The sequence below is a fragment of the Dendrobates tinctorius genome, unplaced genomic scaffold, assembly GCF_039654945.1.
Source record: "Dendrobates tinctorius isolate UK_male_01 unplaced genomic scaffold, ASM3965494v1 ptg000083l, whole genome shotgun sequence".
In the NCBI taxonomy this organism is placed as follows: domain Eukaryota; kingdom Metazoa; phylum Chordata; class Amphibia; order Anura; family Dendrobatidae; genus Dendrobates; species Dendrobates tinctorius.
In genome coordinates this window covers 31974227-31997524 of record NW_027361751.1, presented here as the reverse complement: position 1 = coordinate 31997524, position 23298 = coordinate 31974227, and the positions used below count along the sequence as shown (strand labels likewise).

The following is a 23298-nucleotide window of genomic DNA, read 5'->3' as shown; positions in this document are numbered from 1 at the left end:
CCAAAGAGGAGTAGAGGGAAATAATTACTTCACGTGATCTAGACTGTATAATACATCCTAGAATTGCATTTGCCTTTTTTGCTGCTGCATCACACTGTTGACTCATATTCAGTCTGTGATCTATTAGTATACCCAAGTCTTTTTCACATGTGCTGTTGCTTAGCCCTATTCCTCCCATTCTATATATGCTTTTTTCATTTTTATTGCCCAGATGTAGTACTTTGCATTTCTCCCTGTTAAAAACCATTCTGTTAGTTGCTGCCCACTTCTCCAGTTTATTTAAATCTTTTTGAATCCTCTCTCTCTCTTCTCTAGTATTAGCTATCCCTCCTAGCTTTGTGTCATCAGCAAATTTAATCAGTTTACCCTCAATTCCTTCATCGAAATCGTTGATAAAGATGTTGAACAATACAGGGCCCAGGACAGAGCCCTGTGGTACCCCACTTGAGACATTCTTCCAACTGGATGTGCAGCCATTTACGACCACTCTTTGGGTCTGATCACTAAGCCAGTTATGAATCCACCTAACAGTTGCCTTGTCCATTCCATACTTAGTCATTTTTTCAATAAGGATTGTATGAGAGACTTTGTCAAATGCTTTGCTGAAGTCAAGATATACTATAACTACAGCATTTCCTTGATCCACCCAATCAGTGATACCGTCATAGAAGGAAATTAAGTTAGTCTGACATGACTTATTAGTTACAAACCCATGCTGACTCTGTTTAATCACTTCATTCTTATCCAGGTATTGACATACATGTTGTTTAATAATTCGTTCAAAGATCTTTCCTGGTATAGAAGTCAGACTCACCGGCTTATAGTTGCCTGGGTCCACCTTCTTCCCCTTTTTGAAGATAGGAACAACATTTGCTCTTCTCCAGTCTTCTGGGACTTCTCCTGTTCTCCAAGAATTTTCAAAGATTATGGAGAGGGGTTCAAAAATTTCTTCTGCTATCTCCTTCAGTACTCTGGGGTGTAATTCATCTGGACCTGGAGACTTGAATTCATTTAGGTTAGCTAAGTGTTTCCTCACTATCTTTCTGTTTATAGATATCCTGGATTCTTCTATTCCCTTAATAGGACAGTGAATAACAGTTGATGTTACATTTCCTTTCTGAGAGAAAACAGATGCAAAATAGGAATTTAAAAGTTCAGCCTTCTCAACATCCTGTCTTACCATTTCATCATTTTCATCCTGTAAAAATCCTATAGCATCTTTGACTTTTCTTTTACTTTTGACATATCCCCAAAATCCTTTATTATTGCTTTTGACATCTCTTGCAAGCCTCAATTCATTTTCAGCTTTAGGTAATCTGATTTGTGCCCTGCAGGTTCTGCAGACAGCATTATATTCTTCTTTAGATATGCCTCCCTCTTTCCATTTTATAAACATTTTTTTCTTCCTTTTTAGCATGTGCTTAAGTTCTGTGTTCATCCATCCTGGTTTCCTTAAATGCTTCCTATTCTTCCCTCTTTTCGGAATTGTTAACAACTGTGCTTTGAGAATTTCATTTTTCAAGATTTCCCATCCTTCCTGGACATTTTTGTCCTTAAGGATATCCAGCCATTGGATCCCTCCAATTCTCTTTCTGAATCCCTTAAAATCTGCCTTTCTGAAATCTAACCTTGACGTCTGAGTCTTCACAGGTCTTCCGCCTCTAGTTATCCAAAATTCTAAAATAGCATGGTCGCTACCTCCTAGGGTCCCAACCACTTTTACCTCCTCAACCATTTCCTCCCTGTTTATAAGGATTAGATCCAAGGTAGCAGTTCCCCTTGTTTTCTCCCTTACCTTTTGGAAGATAAAGTTGTCAGCAAGAGAGGATAAGAATTTCCTTGACCTGTTAGTTTTGCCTGAGAGAGATTCCCAACAAATGTCTGGATAGTTGAAATCTCCCATGACAACTATGTCATATTTTTTGGAGAACTTGGCCATTTGATGCATAAAGAGTTCATCCATATCTTCAGCTTGCACAGGCGGCCTGTAGTAAATGCCTACAATGGTGTCCTTTCCATTGTTCTGTCCTTGTATTCTTACCCAAACAGTTTCCACAGAACTCCCAGTCTCTGAAGTTTCAATCTCTGTGCAGATATACGCGTTTCTAACATACAATGCGACACCCCCTCCTCGTTTATCAAGTCTGTTTCTTGCAAATAAGTTGTATCCTTCTAGTCTTGTATTCCAATCATGTGTATTGTCCCACCAAGTTTCAGTGATTCCAATGACATCATATTTCTTTTCCTGTGTTAGTAGTTCCAATTCTCCTTGTTTGTTGCCCATGCTTTGTGCATTAGTATAGAAACATTTTAGTTTGTGATTGGTTTCTCTTTCTCCAATATTTTTATTAATTAGATTCTTTCGTCTTTGTTCTTCCTTTCCACTTCTAATAGCAGAGTTCTCAATAGCATTTGTCAGGTGTATGGCTTTTTCTGGTCTTTTGCTTCCCTTCCCATGTTGTTCTAGTTTAAAGCTCTCCTTACAAGTGTAGCAAGGCGACTTCCAAATACATGCTTTCCAGTCTTCGTAAGGTGCACCCCATCTCTAGCAAGTAGTCCATCGTATAAGTAGTTCACTCCGTGATCCAGAAATCCAAATCGTTGCTGACGGCACCATCGACGTAGCCAGTTGTTCACCTGCAGAATCTTATTCCACCTCCTTGTTCCATGGCCATCCACTGGGAGGATGGAAGAGAAGACCACCTGCGCTCCCAGTTCTTTTACTTTCTTGCCTAAGTCTTCAAAGTCTCTGCAGATGGTTTCCAGGTCGTTTCTTGCGGTGTCGTTTGTCCCCACATGTAGTAGCAGGAATGGGTAGTCATCTGTAGGTCAGAAGAGTCCTGATATCCTGTCAGACACATCTTTAATTTTTGCACCTGGAAGACAGCACATTTCTCTTGAAGTTATATCCGGTCTGCAGATAGCGGCCTCTGTTCCTCTCAACAGGGAATCCCCCATGACCACCACTCTCCGTTTCTTCTTCACAACATTTTTCTTTCTCCATCCAGGAGGACTCTGAAGGCGTACAAGGTTGGTGTTTGTTGGTTAAGTCTTATCCTGATGTATTTCTTCATCGTTTTCCTGCGTGAGAGCCTGTTACTGGTTTCTGAGCAGTATGGGTGCTGACTGCCTCCTGATCCTGCTGCTTCTCTGGGTCACATGTCTCCATTCCTCTGTTTCTTCAGGTGCACTTCGAATTTCCGCTCTTTCTGTAACATGAAGAGATAATTCTGCTCTGTCCAAGAACTCTTCACCTTCCTTAATGATCTTCAACGTAGCTAACCTCTCTTCGAGATTTTGCAACTTTTCCTCCAACAGGGACACAAGCTTGCATTTGTGGCATGTGAAGTTTGGCTTTTCCACTGGTAAATCTGTGAACATGTAGCAAGAAATGCAGCTCACCAAATGGCTCCTGGCCTCTTCCATCTTGAGATTTCTTGAAAACGATGAAAGATGAGCCAAAATTCTCCTATCGGCGCGCGGTTTTTCCGATTTCCTCTTTTCAGCTGCAACGGCCAAAACCCAGTGATCGTTGAGCTCGCGGAGACTCTTCACTTATCCCAGAAGGCACTGGGAATATGCAAATGATCTCCTCAAGACTCTTCCCCTGGTTTTCCGATTTCCTCTTTTCAGCTGCAAAGGCCAAAACCCAGTGATCGTTGAGCTCGCGGAGACTCTTCACTTATCCCAGAAGGCACTGGGAATATGCAAATGATCTCCTCAAGACTCTTCCCCTGGTTTTTTCATTCGTTTGGGGTGCACAGCACTTTTCTGGAAATCGAAAACAAATTTACAGTAAGTGCATTTATTTTAAGGGTTGTAAGAAAGGATCGTAGGATTTGAAATCATCATGGGGGGAAAATCAGCCCTGAATGGTAGATTATGAAATAAATTGAAATAACATTTATAGTTCGAAGAACACTTTAGGGTCAGTCAATAATAGACTTTATGCAGTCATATGTAAAACCATATAATAATCATTTGCACGAAATTACAGAATTAACATTGCTCCATCAGCATCTTTGCGCTCCATGCTACAATGCATCAAACACTACAGTCCTCAAAATTAGACCTCGACCATTGGCCCCACGCGGAGAATTCTACACATTGTAGGTGTATAGCGGCTCGTTACACATGGACACATTATTCACAAAGTGCCCTGTGCTCCCTGACTGGAGGGACGTACTTCGCAGCCTGCTGATAGTGACACGGGACGAGGAGGAAGAGGCTGGCATTGCCTTGTCCTTCTTAGTGCAATATTACACGCTAATCACTCATACATCACAGCCAAGTAAGCTGTATCATTCACACAACGGGGAGTTCTGCCAGGAACAGTTGAAGAGGGGACAAATCCCTGTAAGATTCTGCCAAGAAATATCCTACGAAAGGGGAATTAGCTCTTTGAAATAATCAGAAAATATCCTAAAAGTGGCCGTATAATCACCAGATACTTTACAGGTGGGAATATAAAGTCCAGCATGAGGTCTTGTGAGTGCGTATTCCTCCAATGACATTGGCTTTGACATTGCTCCTGAACCTCAGCCAGCAAGGTATAGATCCAAGCTACAATTATGAATCCACTCTGTTATTCATAAATAGCCGAGCGCATTAGCCGGCCCGGCGTGACTTTCATCTTCTTGTACTTCGCTGCTTGGATTCCTACATTCCTACGGAAAGCTGATTGCCTTCACATCACCTGGAGCCATCTCGGCTTCCATCATATGAGGTCGTGTGGTCTACACTAGGGAACTTGCCGTGAAAAAATAATGGATTGTTTTATTAAGTTTTTGAGTTAAATGGTTTTTGTTTTAAATTTAGGGTTTTTATTTATTTTCACTACCTATTAAAAACATAAAATAAAATAAATATATTGCAATTTTCACACTTCCAGAAGTCTTAATATTAGACACTTAAGGTCATCCTCTTCACATGAAGATTAGCAGCAATAGACTGACTTGGACCCTATTTGTTTGTACAGAAAAATGTTCTGAGCATGCTCCAATTGGAACAAACATCATTGTGAAGGAAGGGGGAGAAGAGGAGCTGTGACATCACTTAATGTGAATGGCGGATTATGGGTTACTCACCGTATATAGAGGTGTAACCTTGCATTGTAATCCTACCTGTGATGATATAGGACTGCTGAAAAGTTATCTGTACAGAACACAAAGTATTTCTCTAGTATAAGGCCTAGTGGCTACAGATGAATGAATCAAATCCAAGGCCCCCCCCCCAGTGTCCATGTCAGTAGTCCGCGGCTATCAGAGGGGAGCCCAGTGAAATTCCAAACTGCCAGAATTCCTGGAACTTTTTATGATTTATAGGCCTAATGTGAGGTTACTTTTATGGAGTCATGCACACGTGACTTTGCCCCTAATAATGCCGACAGGTAGAAGGTTTGCCGGGTTTCCATCTGGCGGCAACAGACTACAAAATTGGCTGCTGGACCATAGTCCTTGACAATTAATTTGCTCATCCATATTAGCGTCCAGTGTGAAAACGGCAATATTTCTTTTTTTTTTTATAAGGTAATCCATATACACACACTGTAAATGCGCAACATTAAAAGCGGTTTTAAAAGGAACCCAATATCAGAAAATCTTATTATCCAGAACTCAGACTTTTGTAAGCAATTACATCACAATTGGTGTTTTGAGTTAAACGTTTTGTGGTTTTGCTATAGTTTTAAAATAAAAAAATAAAAACTTCCGTGTGTAAATCGGTTACCCGAGTCATTGGGGTCATAAGCTATCTTGGCCGATTCATCTTTTGACAATATATTCTTCCCTTCGATTGATCGTGCCAGTTTGCGTTGACATCATGCGCAGTGCGCTTGGTGACATTAAGGTGTACTTGGAGTGCTGCGAATGACTGATTCGGTGTTATAAGCCATGTATAGAGGTGTTACCTGTCATCATAACCCGGTCTTGGATGCCCCTAATGATAATGAACCTACTAAAAACTCATCCTGGAAAGACAGGTAGTCTAAAGGACCAGGAAGCCATTGTGATTATAGCAATATTACTTGATACTTGACCATGTCATAGTGGGCTGCTCCTGCCAACACAAATTACTTAAAGTGATGGCTACCAAACAACCCATCTATAAAACTTTCCTAAGTGAGACATTTTCTGTACTAAGGGACACCGCACTGATGTCCGCAGTTTTCCGAGATAAACAAGAGTATTAAGGTATAATCTACGTTTAGTGCACAACTCTGTAACCCCCATTGGAGCTTCACTGTGGAGCAGATGATCTCATTAGTCGGCTTCCGTCAAAAAGATCTATGGACCTGAAAAGTCGCCATCTTTTACTTTCATGTTCTACACCTTCAGAAATTAACCAAGTTCAGATAAACCCTGTCATAAAGTAATATATGGAATTTATGGTCTGTCACTTACCAGCATCTTTAATCCACTCGTCATAAAGCAGTACTGCTCTTGATGTTAAGTCCTTGAAGGCCATGTTCTTGTGTTCTGTAAAACAACAAAATCATATAGGTTTACTTAGGCTTGGATATATGGACAGAAAATCATTCTGTACTGGGTATAAAAATCACGTGGCTTACAGTTGCAGGTCATTATTTAAGGTTTATTGGACAATCGACCATGGCACATCCATCTGGAAGACCTACAGAACTTTTCTGATGGATGTCAGGCTATGGTCCCATCACATTTTATAGATTGTAAGCTTGTGAGCAGGGCCCTCACTCCTCCTGTAACTGGTGAACTGTGTTAGGCTAGTTTCACATTAGCGCTTTTGAGCGCAGCGACGGCCCGCGCACGGCCGCCGCTAAGCCCCGCCCCCTGCCGTGCCTCCGTCGGTAGCTCCGCCTACCGGCGCATGACGCTGCATGCGTCCTGCATCTTTATCACTGGGGGCGCAGGCCGTGCACAGTATGCGTTTGGCGGCGCATGCGTCCTTTTCACAGTGTGCCGACCAGCACCAAACGCAACCTGCTGCAGTTTGGTTGCGCTCGGCGCACCGTGAAAAGGATGCATGCGCCGCCAAACGCATACTGCGCACGGGCTGCGCCCCCAGTGATAAAGATAGGGGACGCAGGACGCATGCAGCGTCATGCGCCGGTAGGCGGAGCTACCGGCGAAGGCGCGACAGGGGCGGGGCTTAGCGGCGGCCTGCGCGGGCCGTCGCTGAGCTCAAAAGCACTAATGTGAAACTAGCCTAACTTTGTATGGTTTTGTCTGTACATGTCCCCTTTAATTGTAAAGTGCTGCGGAATCTGTTGGCGCTATAGAAATAAATTAATATTATTTTAACTTACAGTCAGCAGCCCCATTGGATTTTAGGTTTGAAGCCCTGGAAAATGGGTTTCGGGTATGTGTGCTGATGGAGCCATTGAGTAATGATGCAGACTGTGTACTCTGTTGGATATAATTAAGGCTATGTGCCCACGAAGCGTTTTTCAAGCGTTTTTTTCCTGAGCAGAAACGCATGCCCTTGCCAGGGAAAACGCATGCGCTTTTTGACACGCGTTTTTGACGCGATTGTCAAGTGTTTTGACATGCGTTTTTGCAATTACAGTGTATGTATGCGGAATCGCATGCGATTTCGCACAATTAATGATCATGCTGCGTTTTTTCCCGCTAAGCGTTTCCGCAGTGGAAAAAAAAACGCACCATTAGCACAACATGTGCGTTTTCCATTCTATTACATTAGATGCTTTTCTTAAGCGTTTCCGCAGCAGAAACGCTTGTCTAAGCGCGCTGTGGAAACGCTTAAAAAACGCAACGTGGGCACACAGCCTTATGGCCATACTGTATATTTGAGCAGGGCTCCAAAACGCAGTTGACCATTTCTTGATGCATGCCTCATATTGGCACATAGGGCTGAAAATTAAGTCTGACAGAGCACACAGCGACTGTCTTCATCATTACAGTCGACGGCCCATCATTGCATATGCCCGAATACCATTTTCCAGGGCTTCAGATGTGAACCCCAATGGAGTCACTGACCATTTGCTCAAATATGAGGGGAACATAGCCTCAAAGTCAAATAGTTCCCAACGCCAAGTCAATACAACTGACACTGAAATCTTTAGCTTCGATTCTTCAAAACTGGCGTTTTGCATGCAAGTGTTGATGATGGACGTGCTGGAGTAAGATGCACCAAAGTTATTAAGAGGCACCTCTTATTGCATTTTTGCATCTTTCTAATGCCATTTGCCCGTGTAGTAAATTTCTATGATAAAGTAGTATAAATTAGGGTTAATAAATTATGATGACTGTTAGCCACATTTAACCTTTCTCCTGCTTAATAAGCTACACACACATTTCAAATAATTGCCATAGCCGAGCTGGGACCTTTATAAAATGTCAAATATTGCACATTATTTGGGGAAATATGAAAATGCTTAAAATTTTAGCAATTTTTCTTCCAGTATATATCAAGTCATCAGTAGTAGTGATGAGCGAGTATACTCGTTGGTCGGGTGGTCTCCGAGTATTTTGGCGTGCTCGGAGATTTAGTTTTCGTGCCTCAGCTGCATGATTTGTGACTGCTAGACAGCTTGAATACATATGTGGAATGCCTGGTTGTTAGGGAATTCCCACATGTATTCAGCTTGTCTACAAATCGCAAATCATGCAGCTAATACAACGAAAACTAAATCTCCCAGCACGCCGAAATACTCGGAGATCACCCGAGCATGCTCGGGAACATCCAAGCAACAATGCTACTCGCTCATCACTAATCACTATGCATTAGATTTAAAGAGGGTTGAATTGACCCCGTTCTAGTGGTTTCGTCAGTTCTCCATGGCCACCAAACATAAGCCCTGTGAACCACCGCCTACCTGCTGGCACAGCACCTCTTCTGATCAGTAGGCTCGGTGAGATGTCATGCGTACATCACACCGCAACAAGGACACTGTGCTGGGCTTACAAATCAAGAGAGAGACACCGAAGATTACAGAAGGAAAGTGATTGTTCCCAGGACTTCTCTCCGGGAACCACAGAATATGAACATGACCACTGGACAGAGTCCTGAAAGTCAATTCGTTCATCTTTGATTAGATTCCATTACAGCAATTTCCATACTAAAAAGGGATTTCCCAGGTTTAAGATATTGATGGCCTACGCACTAAGTAGATAATCAACATCAGTCTGGTGGGGGTTTAACATCCAGTAACCTCACCATAAAGCAGATTGCAACTCCGGCAGCGGAAGATTCAAGTGTCTAGGAAATGAGTTGCAGTAACCAAAAACAGAACGTGGAGGTAGCAAATAGCTGATCATAGGAGGGGCTTGATGTTTGCCCCCCAACATTCCAATATTGATATTCAAAGAAGAACCTCTTTACAGTTTTTTGTCTTCGTGGCCTTAAAATATTAAAGAGCTAATTGTAATTGTTAGTATGGAACAGCCATGCTTTTTTTTTTTTTTTTTTTTTTTATATAAGACTTCCTATAATGAGGGGATAGGAAAGTCAATCAGAAAAGAAAACTAGCGAGTCAGGAAAATTAATAAAATAAAACTGCGTGATGCCCCTGAAGGATTTACCTAGTGGGTACTATAATATATTTCCCACATTCCCCAACCTCGTCTTTGGAGGACTTGGCACCCAAATTAGATAGTTGATGAGGAGGCCACTTACTTCTCAAACCTGCATTACCAAGAGCCCCCGACCAATAGAGTAGATCTATGAACTTGTTACCTCAGTCTGTCATAGTTATACAGCAAACTAGTACAAATAGGTCACATAAATGTGCCAGGCTTCTTTCAGACATTGTATCATAATAAATTAATGTAAAACATTGGGATGATCCAATAAAATTATACCCTGGTGTATCATAATATTTGGAATCCGCCTTTTTGGTTTGGCCATAAACATTTTTAATAATAGTGTTAGAGTATAAACAGGGAAGGATGAAGGAAGGAGAAGGCGATCGAGAATGTGCATGTACGGCGATGCATCCTCTGCTTTCCATGTGTAAATTAGATGCTAGAGGGGTGCAGGTCATAGGGAACCTCTTCAGAAAATGTCTCACTAGTGTGCCATTAGTAACTGAGAGCCACGGTGCCACTGGCACTATCTCTCACATGCAAATCATATAAACAGTACTGAGCCACGCAATACTTGGTTGAACAAAGAAGAGGGCCCATTTTCCCACGGGGGCCTTGTGCAGTTGACTATATGGTATGTCTGCCATTGAGGATAAGAAAATTGTCCTAGCTAAAATGTGACCACACCAAATCTAGAATATTTCTGACATTCTTTATAATGGAAACTTCCCACAAGTAAATAGTTTACATTCTTCCATTCCTTCCCCCAGTACACTGTGGTCATAAAAGCTTACTCACAAAGTGACAAGTGAGCTGAAACTAACAGAGTAACGTTACATAGTTTAACACTAAAGTATCGACAAACATGTGAAGATAAAACACAAAGACCGGTAGTAACTGGAGCTTTCTAGGAATACACAAGAATGCTCTATTCTTGGGATCCTGTGCTTACGCCTCTGTCCCAGGGTGCGAGTTGGAGGAATGTTATAACTTATACAGATATAGAAAACTGCTACAAAATGTTTATGGGCCTCTTGAGTATGCATGTCATCACAACTTTCACCGATGTAATCGGCTATGTTCCCTTTCCTCCAGAAACTGAAACTCCTCTAAGGGCTCATGTAGACGTCTGGGGATCTCAGACCGCTAATGCATGGACGGGACATGGTTCTTCCGACCCACGTGTAACAACCTCATAGCATACATGAAGCAATGATGATCAGGTCAGGAAACCCGTGGCCAGACCGGACATTAACAGTCTGTGCTTGGACGCCTACGTGAGCCGTAAGAGTAGGTTTCCACTGAGTTGTTAGTTTTTTTTGTTTGTTTTTTTCCAGGAGTTTTTGGAACAGAAACTCTCTAAATCCTCCTCAAATGCCCAAAACTTTTTTAAAAAACTTGAAGATTCTGTTCAGTTTCCACACCAAAAACTCAGCAAAAAGACCTAAAAAAGAAAGGTGCGCACAACAGCTATTTCAGGTGAGCAAACTCAGTTTTTCAAGGGAAAGATGCTTCTGAAAATCCTGTTTTTTTTAATTTTATTTTATTTCTTTTACAAAAAGAAAAGTAGTTCCAGCTCCTGATAAAATGCAAAACTTTATTGGAAAAAAATAAAAATTTGAGTCAATTACTCCCAAAAACAAACAAGCAAAAAAACCCCAAAAAAAACCAAACGGCTACACGTTTCAAATGCATTCTGGCGTCCCTTGTCCATTTTTTATCCAGAAGTATGTTTTTTTTAGAACTTTTTGGAGGGGAAGTTTAGATATTTTTGCATTTTCCATGATTTTTTTTATTTATTTCTTTTTAACTCCATTCAAGAATGAAGAAACTGATAGTGTTTTTTTACGCAAAACCACTGGTGAAAAACAAAGATGCCCAAACAGATTCAGAGCCTTCCCATTGACTTGTATCGTAAAGTATAGTGTGTCTTCAGAGTTGAAAATGCCTGAAAAATAGTTATGTCACTTCTTTAACCACTTCACAACCTTGAATGTATGTCATGGTCGGATAGGGGCTTCCGAACTTTGACATATGGGTACGTCATGGCGATAGTGCACGGATCAATAGCTGGGCACCCGGGATCTCATTAGTAGCTCAGCTTACATGACAGTCGAGACCCGGCTCTCACAGCCAAGAGCACCGCCCCAGGCTGTCTACCCCCCTAAATAATGCAGTCTACAACGATTGTAGCATTTGGGAGGCTAGGAGAGAGCACCCTTCCTCGCCTATCTGATCAGAGCTCTAGAGATATCATCATGAGAGCCCAACCATAGTCATGACAATCAGAGGTAGTGATCACTGATGACGACTTGTGGGTCACCTAGCTATGGCAAGCCTGTTAGACCATGCCAGGAGCATGGTCTAAGACTTCTGTCAGTGAAATACAGGCATAACGCATTGCAATGCATTATACCAGCGATCAGACTAATAAAAGTTGAAGTACCATAGAGGGACTAAGTTAAAAAAAAAAAAAGTTGTTAAAATAGTTAAACACATCACAAAATAAATAAAAATAAGAAAAAATAATATAACAATGAATAGGTATTTATGTAGATCAAAAATAACCAAGTATAGTACACATATTTGGTATCGCCGCGCCAACCTATAAAACTAACACTATTTAACCCCTTCAGTGGACACTAATCACTATATATATATATATATAGCCAAAAAACTCTACTTTTTCATCGTCCTGTTGAACAAAAAGTGGAATAAAATGCGATCAAAAAGTCAAATAGAGATAAAGACGGAATCACTGAAAAGGTCATCTTGTCCCATCAAAAACAAGTCGCCATACAGCATCAACGGAAAGCGATGCAAAATCAATTTTTTTTTTCTAGAAAATAGTTTTTATTGAGTAAAAGTGGAAAAACAAATATAAATGTGGTATTGCTGTAATTGTACTGACCTAAAGAATAACGTTGTTTTATCATCACTTTTACCACAAGTAGAACAGCATAAAAAAAATACAATTCCTGAATTGCTGGTTTTTGTCAATTCAGCCTCCCAAAAATTGGAATAGAAAGCAATCAAAAAACACGATGTGCCCCAAAATAGTACCAATGAAAACAACTCATCCTGCAAGAAACAAGCCCTCACATGACTGTCGGCAGAAATACAGAAAACTTATAGCTCTCAAATATGGTGATACAAAAACTAATTTTGCAAAAAAAAAAAAAAAAAAAAAAGCATCTTTAGTGTCTGATAGCAGCAAAACAAACAAATAGGGAAAAAGTCATCTAATCAATTATACCCCATGAGGACCGGCATAAAAAATAAATAAAACCATTTCTTCACCTGTTTTGTTCATTCTGCCCCCCAAAGATTGCAGCAAGGCTCAGCGCACATTTATCCTGCACTCTGCGCTGAGCGCTTACACTGGGTTTTCAGTGTAAATCTCTGAAATACTGGATTCAGACGGAACTCCAGCGAAAGAATCCCTATAATGGCCCAGATGGAGACACTGTGGACCCCGTCTGATCTGTGATCCAGCAGTGTCCGCCTTTTTGGGATTGTATAAAAGCGCCGTTGGCCACAGTTTTGTGAACTTCTGAAAAGGACACAGCTGAACAGAGGCCTGAAAGAGTCCAGGGCAAATCTGCTGCCTCATCATAGTGAATGGATCCCTCGGGGGTCTCATCTGAATCATGTCACTCAGAGATTTAGATGTAAACCCCAAAGTAAGTGCTCAATGTACAGTGCCGGATAAGTGTCATCCCAAACTTTATGTAAAATGTTTCCAATAAAAGCTTCAAATCAATCCACAAAAAAGTCCCCACTCAGGTCAGTCATCTGTGAATGGAAATATAGGGGGCTTCCACGTTACTGGTAGGTAGTACAAAGGCTAAAATGTCACTTTTGGGTATTTTCTGTCATATAAGCCCCTAAAAGTCACTTCAAATGTGATGTGGTCCCTAAATAAAAAGAATTTTGTAAATTTTGTTGGAAAAATGAGAAATTGCTGCTAAACGTTTAACCTTCTAACTTCCTACTAAAAAAAAAAAAATGATGTTTGAAAAATGATGCTGATGGGAAGTAGACATGTGGAAAATGTTATTTATTCCCTAATTTGTATGGCATTACAATCTGGTTTAATGGCATAAAAGTAAAAAAAAAATAATAATTTTATATTTCCATAAATAAATGCAAAATCATAGCTACCAAAAATTTATCATTGACAAAGTTCAATATGTCATGAAGAAAAAAAAAAACAAAAAAAAGACAATCTGTTAAAGTGTTCCAGAGTTATTGCCACATAAAGTGACAGTGGTCAGAATTGGAAAATTGGCCTGATCATGATGGTGAAAACAGGCTGGGAGGTGAAGGGGTTAAAGAACCTGTGGTCTTTAGAAACCTGAAGAGCATAAAAGACCGCTCAAGAGTCTGAACATATAAACAGCAAGTTGTTATGAAACAGAAATGTCTATATTCATTATTTGAGTGTTTTCTTAGGCTACTTTCACATTTCCGGATTTTAAATCCGGCGGGCTGCGGCGAAAAGTTGTCAAACCTGATCCGGTAGGAGCCGCAGCCCGCCGGATCATCTGTTTTTGCCGGATACGGTGCAGGAGAGGGAGAGGGAAAGAGAGTCTTCGCGCATGCGCTCTGCAAAAAAGCGGTCCGGCGCTGTCAAAAAACGTTGCATGGAACTTTTTTTGCAGACGCCGGACAGGCATTTTTTGCCGTTTCCGGCTAAAGCCGGACACACCGCATGGCCATCAGGCGCAATGCGGCGATAATGTAAGTCTATGGGAAAAAAGCCGGATCCGGTGGCAGCAGGTTTTTCCATTTTTCGCCTCATCGTGCCTGATGCTTCAAAACGGAAATGTGAAAGTAGCCTTAACCTTTCCGAAATCCGCCTGATACAGACGTCATGTGCACTTACCCTAATTACCAAGTGCTCTAAATTTGAAGGACCCTGTTCATGTCCATAGCTCTGGTAAGTGGATCCAAGTCCTGTGAACCTGCTCCCACCTACTCGGATCTCTGGTGCCTCTCCTGGTTATTGAACCCAGCATGATGCCATTTGTGCATCACCCTGCAATGAAATCACTTCTGGAGTAAGGATGTCCCAAATTCAATAAGAGGCAGACTCTCCACTCAATGGATTTGATGCATCTTATCAGTAGCGTTCACTTAGCTGGAAGTGCTGCTCCAGTCAGATACTGGAGTAACATTTCTGGTGTAAAAAATACCGCCAATATTGATGAATTTGTGGGGGTCCCGTCCCACCTTGGCTCATCACCAGCTTTATCCATTTTGCCAGAGCTGCTCAAAAATGGTTGAGAAAAATATAGTGATAAATTTTTGCAATTTTTTTTTTCCCAAGTATTTTATGCCAATTTCCCCGGCGTAATCAATACTTTGCAGCTATTTGGCTCCTATGCAAAGTCTGCACCAGGCCATTTCTATCACTAATGTGACAGAGGAAACCTTGAGATCTTTCATGCACAAGGGCTGGGTGCAACTGCTAAGTAATCTACATCAACTACGGGAGGTAGAGAGGCAACATGTGATCCAAATTGTATTTGTAAAATCCCAGCGCTTACTTAACTCGATAATCAGATATAGATTTTAATTCATTTTTGGCTTTGACAATTTTTTTTCCAAGTTTGCAAGTTAAAGAAACTCTTGAGGAAAAACAATGGAGGACAATGGAGGCAGTAAAATGTGTAGAGAACCGGTTGGTCGGGTTGAGCAGGATTGGGCTGTGTGGACATTTTCTGGTGGCGATCTCCTGTCATTATATAAACAATGATAGAAATGCAGTTGTGGTTTACGGACACTTTCCATTGAGAGTTTCTAATACTGGTTGTTACTATGTTACTATATACACCATGGAATAAGATCGAGCAGTGGAACATATGGTAAAACCTGCGGTGCTTGTATAAAGACTACGTAATGTAACCATTATATTACCCCGACCATGATGATACCTGTACTACCCCACTGAAAGGTCGCCTCATTTACTAAAGTTTTTCTTAAATGCCCCACTATAAATGTCACTTTAAAAGAGGGAGGGTCACCAGCTCAGCACCCTCATATTAGCCAGAGCAGAAATAAACTGTAAAGATCACTTCTCTGGATGACCTGAAACATTTGTACATTCAAGTGTGGTGCAATGACTCGTGTAGCCTGTGGTGGCGCTGCAGGGGAACGGAACACTGACTGCTTGGTTCCTCTACAGATTACGGCCGATCTCGAAGATGAGTTTTTAGCGAGATTGTGACGCTGCAAATTTTCATTGTGTCAAAAATGCAATGTTTTACAATTCCAGCAAAGTGGATGGGATTTATAGAGATCTCATGCCCACTGTTTTGTGCGTTTTCCCCATTAGACAGTGCCAGTTTTAAACAAAGTGGGGCCTTGGGCAAAAGTTTGAAATGGGGCCCCAAATGCGAAAATATTGCATTATCAAACACAAACATTTTGGTTGTATTTACGTGCACTGAGTAGACAATATTGAAGTCCTTTGGTGCTTGTTTTCCCTGGGCCCCGTGCGCTGAGGGGGCCCACCCAGAGCTAGGCTACTGTAACAGTATCGGCGTGCCCTGATCAGGCGGGAGGGCCCGATGCTAGCAGTGGGTCCCCCCGCCCATTATTGCAGGTTCAACTGTATCAGCTATATGCCGATACAGCAGACCACATTAATGAGAGAAGAAGCGTTATGCTCCCTCTCACGTCACCCCCTGTCAGCGGCTGACATCCCTGACGCAGACACTGACAGCGGGCACGGTGACGTCACTACGTGACGTGTTGTGAGTTCATTTTCTCCTTCACCATTGAGGTCTGATGAACTCCCTCTTCTGGTGAAGGAAGGTAGTGAGGCTGATTACCAAGCACCTGAGCAGGATGATGATGACTGGGTGACTGGAATTGCTGACTGGATATAAGGCAGCCGACGCCCTTCTGCCTTGCTGGTGATCTCTCTGAGGGATTCTAGGAGACCAGTCTGATTTCTGCCATTCCCTGCTGGGGTGAGCAGAATTCCTTTTTGCTCTGTCTTCAGAAAATACCCGAGTACTGATATAGTCTTTTTGAAGCCTAGCGTCTTCAGGGCTTTTTTCCCTATCAGTCTGTTGGCTCTTGTTTTGATAGGGTTTTGGCTGATTGCAGACAGCAGCTTTTCTATCCTTTCCTATTTAGTTAGGCTGAGCAAATGATGGGGCCCAAGCTATCTTTCTATATGTGTGAGTGTTTTTTTCATCTTGCTTCACCGTCATTATATGTTGGGGGCTGCCTATTGCTTTGGGGTCTGCTCTGGGGCAGTTTAGATTTCCCTTTCTGTCTTTAGGCTATTTAGTTCTCCGGCTGTGATCGAGGGGTCTAGGGCACCGTAGGAACCCTCCACGGCTACTGTTAGTTGTTGTGGATAGGTTCAGGGGTCTGCAATCCGATAGCTGCCAATTTCTCTGGTTTTCTGGACTTTTTTTTCTAGTATTTCTGTTTTTGCCTCCTACGGTGACTCATTCATAACAGTGACGCCCACTGTCCGGAGATGTGTGGGTGTTCGGAGCAGTGGAGAAATGAGGAGGAGATGCGAGTTTTGTATTTTTTTATGGAGGTGCATTATACTATACAGTCTGCCTATGGGGGGGCTGCATTATACAGCTGCATTATACAGGGTGGGCTATTTATATGGATACACCTAAATAAAATGGGAATGGTTGGTGATATCAACTTCCTGTTTGTGGCACATCAGTATATGGGAGGGGGGAAACATTTTAAGATGGGTGGTGACCATTTTGAAGTGGGCTATTTTGGATCCAACTTTATTTGTTTCAATGGGAAGAGGGTCATGTGACACATCAAACTTATTGAGAATTTCACAAGAAAAACAATGGTGTGCTTGGTTTTAACGTAACTATATTAGTGGGGCCGTTCTTCATCAATGGAAACCTTAATGCCACTGGATATCTGAAATTGCTACATGATGATGTGTTTCCCTCTTTATACACTGAAGATGGCACGTTCCCTGAGTTTTTCCATCAAGATGGTGCACCCCCATATTATGGGTTCAAGGTCCAAGCATTCCTACAAGGAATCTGACCCTCTTAGACCATATGGAAGCAATATCCATGTTGGTATTTATATAGAGATTATTTTCACTAACAGCGCAGTCATCTGCGGTGGTTCTCATACATCCACTATTAGGCTGACTTACCGAGTTTTTGCGTCTCGTTTTTACAGGCCATTTTTACCTTGATTTTTGCGGTCTCCCGCAAAAACGGGCCGCATGAGGCTGAGTGCAGACGGACTTTTTTGCCCTGCGGATTTTTCCGCGCAGAATAGAAGAAATCCGCAGGTCAAATGACCTGCATTTTTTCTGCGGATTTCTTCCATTTTTAATGCGGTTTTCCCCCTGCGGATTTGGAGACCGGGGAGGTGGAAAACCGCACAAAAGAAGTAACATGGTGTGGATTTTGTACCGCGCGGAAAAATCCGCAGCGTCTGCACAGCGGTTTTTTTTCTTCATTGAATTTAAGGCTACTGTACATCACAATGCGGATATGCAGCGTTTCTGCGTGGAAAAATCCGCTGTGGATCCGCTATATATCCGCATCGTGTGCACACAGCCTAAAACCTTTTCGGATTGCCATTTTTCCTTGCAACAAATTGCAGGGGAAAAAACGGCGATCCGCAAATACGGTGTACCGCAAAAACAAGCTACCGTTGTTTTTAATGGAGGCCGCGTCCGTGATCCATGAAAAATATCGAGCAAGCTCGATATTTTTTCACGGCTGTATATATGGCCCTCATGGCCATACGGCACTCCAGTGTATTTTTGCGGGCCGTTTTTGCGGCCTCATAGAAATCTATTGGAGCCGCAAAAACGGCCAGCAAAAACACGGCAAGTGTAAAAGCAGCCTTAAGGTGCATCGCGTCACTCAGTTGTAATCAGGGTTACATGGATAGGGGCCCACTGAGAAGTTTCATCCCCCCTGAACCAAAACCCAAGCTACACCTCTGGCACAGAATTATCACTAGTAGATCAATGCACTCCCAATAGTATAATGCAGACCCCATAGTCCTCCATATAGTATAATACATTCCCCATAGTCCTCCATATAGTGCAATGCACTCCCCATAGTATAATTCTCCCCATAGACTTGTATTAGATGCATAAAATTGTCAGGTAAAAAACACACATGCTGCGGAAATGCTCTAAAAACACATATAATCTGCACATGACTGTATCCAATAAAGTATTGTATCAGACCAAACACCACAGTATATCACGAACAAGGTAGCTTTATGTAAACAATGACACGCCAATGAGAAAAACGGAGCATAAAAAAATGCAATGAAAAAAAAAGCGCACGTAACCTAATTAGGTAATGGGTGCAAAAATGCTGCAGAAAATCTGCAACATCAAAAATACTCATTGTGGGAATGTAGCCTCAAAGTCTTACGACACACACACACACACACACACGAGAGTTGTCCGACCCTGCCCGCTGACCGCGTGTTGTGTACAGGCGCTTTGACTTTCTCTTCTCTATCAGTCGAGCGCTCCTGTGCACAGGGGAATCAGCAGAGATCGCCGCCGAGTGAGCGTTTGAGCAGCTGGTGAAGTTATGGTTGTGGTTCACTCCTAACGAATTGCCTAATTCCCGTGACTTGGTGACATCATTAAGGTGAGTAAGCAAAACTGAAACGCCTGAAGACAAGCTTGTTAACCACTTCCCATGAGGAATGGAGCTCTGAACTAAGATACTAGCTGTCGCTTAAAATCAATAGGAGATAAATCACATTACTTACCTAGTTACTCCACTTTTTATGCACATATACAGCATCTAAATAATAAAAAAAGTCCATTTCTGTGTACATGCCCTTATTTAAAAGGAATCTTTTTGCTACCCTAAGAGCAGCATGATGTGGGGGCAGATACCCTAATTCCAGTTATGCATCTCTTATTGGGCTGCTTGATGCAGTTTTCATAAAATCAGTTTTCTCTGCTGCAGATCTAGCAGTTCTCTGGATATACCTGTCCACACCACTGATTGGCAACATTCTGTGTACACTGTGCATAGGCAGAAAGCTGTCTTTTTTCCAGGGTTATACAGCTCTCATGAGTATGGAGGACTACATGGCAGTCCTCTAGGGATGAAGTCAGTTTTATCAGCAGTAGATTATCAAAACAACAGCTAGCAGCCCAGTTAGTGACAATGCAGAAATGAGTGTGTCTGCCCGTACATTATGATGCTCTCAGATTACATGGCAACTACCTAGTGACAGATTCCCTTTAAGAAAATATTGATGAATTAAAGGGGTTGTCAGGCCTTAGGGTACAATGCCACTCTGATTGCAGACTATTGAACCTTCTGTGCACTGTGCGGATTCTCCAGCACCAGGAGCATACTTTCAGCCACATTTCGACTAGACGTGCCCGGCCTTGCTCAATACACTTTTGTCTAGTCGGCAAGTGACCACATGTATGCAAATCGCATACTAAGTCACATGCCCGCTGCCGGCACCAGAGAATCCTCACCTTGCACAATGTATGCAATGTGATGACTCAAGTCTGCAGTCACACACATCAATGCAAACTTGAGGCACAAGGCCGGACAACCCCTTTAAGTGAAATATGGTAAAAAGATGAAACATTAACAACCATCTCTGGTGCCGCAAGGTCTGTATTACTTGGGCACCGGCCACACGTGACTATCGTTAATATGTCTCAAGAAAGATTAGCAATGTGCACATCCACAGAAGGGAAAATGCCCTCTAGATAATATCACCACCATGCCAGGCATACGAGCCTCCTCACACTGTGGTCAAGTCTGTAAATATTAATTAAAGTCAGATTATTGGATCTCAGTACAGAACGTACTCCGGCATTGTTATGCGCTGCGGTCTGACGTCTCACACCTTAGTAACATCACAGTAGCCACTTCATGTTGTGCGGAGTTACAAGGCCAACACCCAAGTGTAAGCAGCCTGAGTACACACACCAGGGGAGACAGGGATCGTTCAGGCTAGTCTGCCGAGACCTCATCTTATAAAAAGGACCACGTATAAAATACTATTATATCCACAGAACAAATAATGGATCTCACTGAGGAGCAGAAAGATTCATCATCCAAAATAGAAAAATCATTAGCAAATTCAGAAAAGACCCCCGATAATATAGCACCATTCATTCTACAGGCTTAGTGGAAAAATACATTATTATTATTATGACTAAAGACATAAAAGTTGTGTTATCGTCTCTACAGTAGATATTCTGTGACACCAATCTCTTACATTTCTTCTGGACAAGGCTGCCACTAGGGGGAGCAAGTTGTATAAAAGTTTTATGCAAGTGTAAAAATTCACAGTTTGCTCCCCCTAGTGGTAAATTTGTGCTATAGTAAACTCATTCATTCTGCACATACAGGAACAAAATGTACAAAAAAAGTTCAGAATCTCATATCAGTACAGGATTACATGAATCGCGGTCATTTGATGTATTCTGTCCTATTTTACCTGTTTCCAGGGACTTAGCACTAATCTTCATATTACAATTCAACACCGCCCATACACATGTAATGATTAGCCAGCTCTGTCAACATTCGTGTATTGTGTATGGTCACCTTAAAAGGCTAAATTCACAAACGTGCTGGCAGATAATCCACAGTGTAATGCCACGCCAGATTTCATCAAATCTCAGGTCAATTTACGTTACGTGTAGAAAATATCTGCACTAACGTTTAAATCTTCGGCACATCAATTCTTTGTGCGGATTCAGCACAGATTTCACCCTTTGCAATGAAAAGGGTTAAATCTGCTGCTAAATCCACATATGACGCGTGCAGACGTTACTACAGTGAAATCTGAACTAAATACCCAAATACCCATGTGTGAACTTGGCCCAAGGCCTCAGTCCATACAGTAGCACAAGCATTGGGTAAATGCAGAATTAGGCTGTGTGCACACGCTGCGGATCCCCAGTGGATTTGGCCCTGTGGATCCGCAGTAGTTAATCAATGGAAAACAAACCGCAGTGCAGATGGTGCAGAATTTTCCATGCGGATTTGCTGCGGTTTCAAACCAGCAGCATGTCACTTCTTTGTGCGGAATCCGCAGCGGTTTTACACCTGCTCCATTGTACAGGTGTCAAACCGCAGGGGAAAACCGCAGGCTAATCCGCAGATAAAACGCAGGTCTTTTGACCTGCGGATTTTGCAAAATCCGCGCAGAAAATTCTGCAGCACAATCTGCAACGTGTGCACACACCCTAATAAGGCAAAAATAAGATTGCCAAAAAAATTACATTCCACTTCCCTCCAAAGCCACCATCACATATCAGGGGTTTTTCATGGGATTGAGAGATACAATGTAGAGATTTATTTTCCAATGTATAATATTGCCAATATCAGCGGGCTACAGTCGTGTTCTAGCGCTTATGAAGGACAATTCCAAGCTACACATTATCCCAGGTAATGCAAAAAGCCATAATTCTGGCGTCACCCGGGAGGATACAGAACAAACGACATTACAGTAATGGAAAAAAAGGCTTTTGGAAGTCGCCTCAGGAGGATGCAATTTCCAACATACAGCTCCTTACACGCGGCTTCATCAGCTCCTGTGATTTCCATCAGAGGCCACCGCACCAACAAGGCCTGTGTGTAGCTTATTCCTCTAGACCAAACATAGGCTAAATGCACACCCAAGCATCTCATAATATATGAATACATGCTGATGTGCCCATAGACTTTAGTGGGCGCCCCTGCTGTAGGACGTCCATCTTGCAGTTTTGCTATCAAGGTATTTTCTTGAGACAGCCAGTAAGGCTATATTAACAAGTCAGTCTTCAGCAATACCCGATCACGTTGTGTTATTTTCCACTGCGTTAAGGTGTTATCTAAGCATGCTTGGGTGCTAACCGAGTGACTTTAGCGTACACGAAAAATGTTAGGCTGTGTGCACACGCTGCGGATTCTGCTGCGGTTTTGGTCCTGCGGATCTGCAGTAGTTTCTGCTGCGGTGTACAGTACCATTATAATCAATGGAAAACAAAAACCGCAGTGTGGAATTTTCTGCTGTTTCAAATCCGCAGCAAGTCACTTCTTTGTGCGGAATCCGCAGCGGTTTTACACCTACTCCATTGTCCAGGTGTCAAGCCGCAGGCTAGTCCGCAGGTCTTTTGACCTGTGGATTTTGCAAAATCTGCGTGGAAAATTCCAAATCCGCAGCGTGTGCCCCCAGCCTCAGAGTCCCTGCGGCTGTTTGATAGCTGCAACACATGCAGGGATTAGCTGTTTGTTAGGCAGTCCCTGCATGTATTACAGCTGTTGAACAGCCGCAAGACATGCAGCTGCGGGGACTGGAGGGTGAGGCTGGATGTATTTTTATGCAGCTGCACCCTCTGCTCCTGAGTGCCGGATATTGATGTGCGAGTTTCTCTCATCACACTCGCAAGTGCGACCCCGGCCTAAAAATAAAAAAAAGTATTAAAAAAAGCATTCACATGGCTAAACATGAATCATGGTTTTATCCATTATCAGCCAGAGTGCACAGCAATAGACCTTAACACGCACGCAGTGAAATTACCAGGGCGAACACTCATTCTAAAATGTCCGTAGGGAATCAATTACACCCAGACGTCACATGCAAACAGCGGGAGGACGCGCACTTGCAATCCTCATAACAAAGAGCCCAAATTAAGGAATTTAGATACAAAATATTGCGTTTAGTGCCAGCATTTTTTTTTTCATTCATTCATTATGTGATTCCAAGCACTCATACAAGTAGGAGTTATATTGTGGGGAAAAAAAAATTAAAACAAAAC

The 23298-nt window shown here is 42.3% G+C and overlaps 1 protein-coding gene across 3 annotated transcripts in view; it reads right to left on the bottom strand.

The window, feature by feature from the left end:
- Nucleotides 1–23298, bottom strand: part of ELOVL7 (ELOVL fatty acid elongase 7) — a 60200-nt gene that overhangs the window by 17005 nt on the left and 19897 nt on the right. For all 3 annotated transcript variants that reach the window (XM_073584281.1, XM_073584279.1, XM_073584280.1), the window contains exon 2: nucleotides 6402–6476. In XM_073584281.1, coding sequence (XP_073440382.1) covers nucleotides 6402–6465 — 64 coding nt within the window. In that variant the 5' untranslated portion in view covers nucleotides 6466–6476. The remainder of the gene's footprint in view (nucleotides 1–6401; nucleotides 6477–23298) is intronic.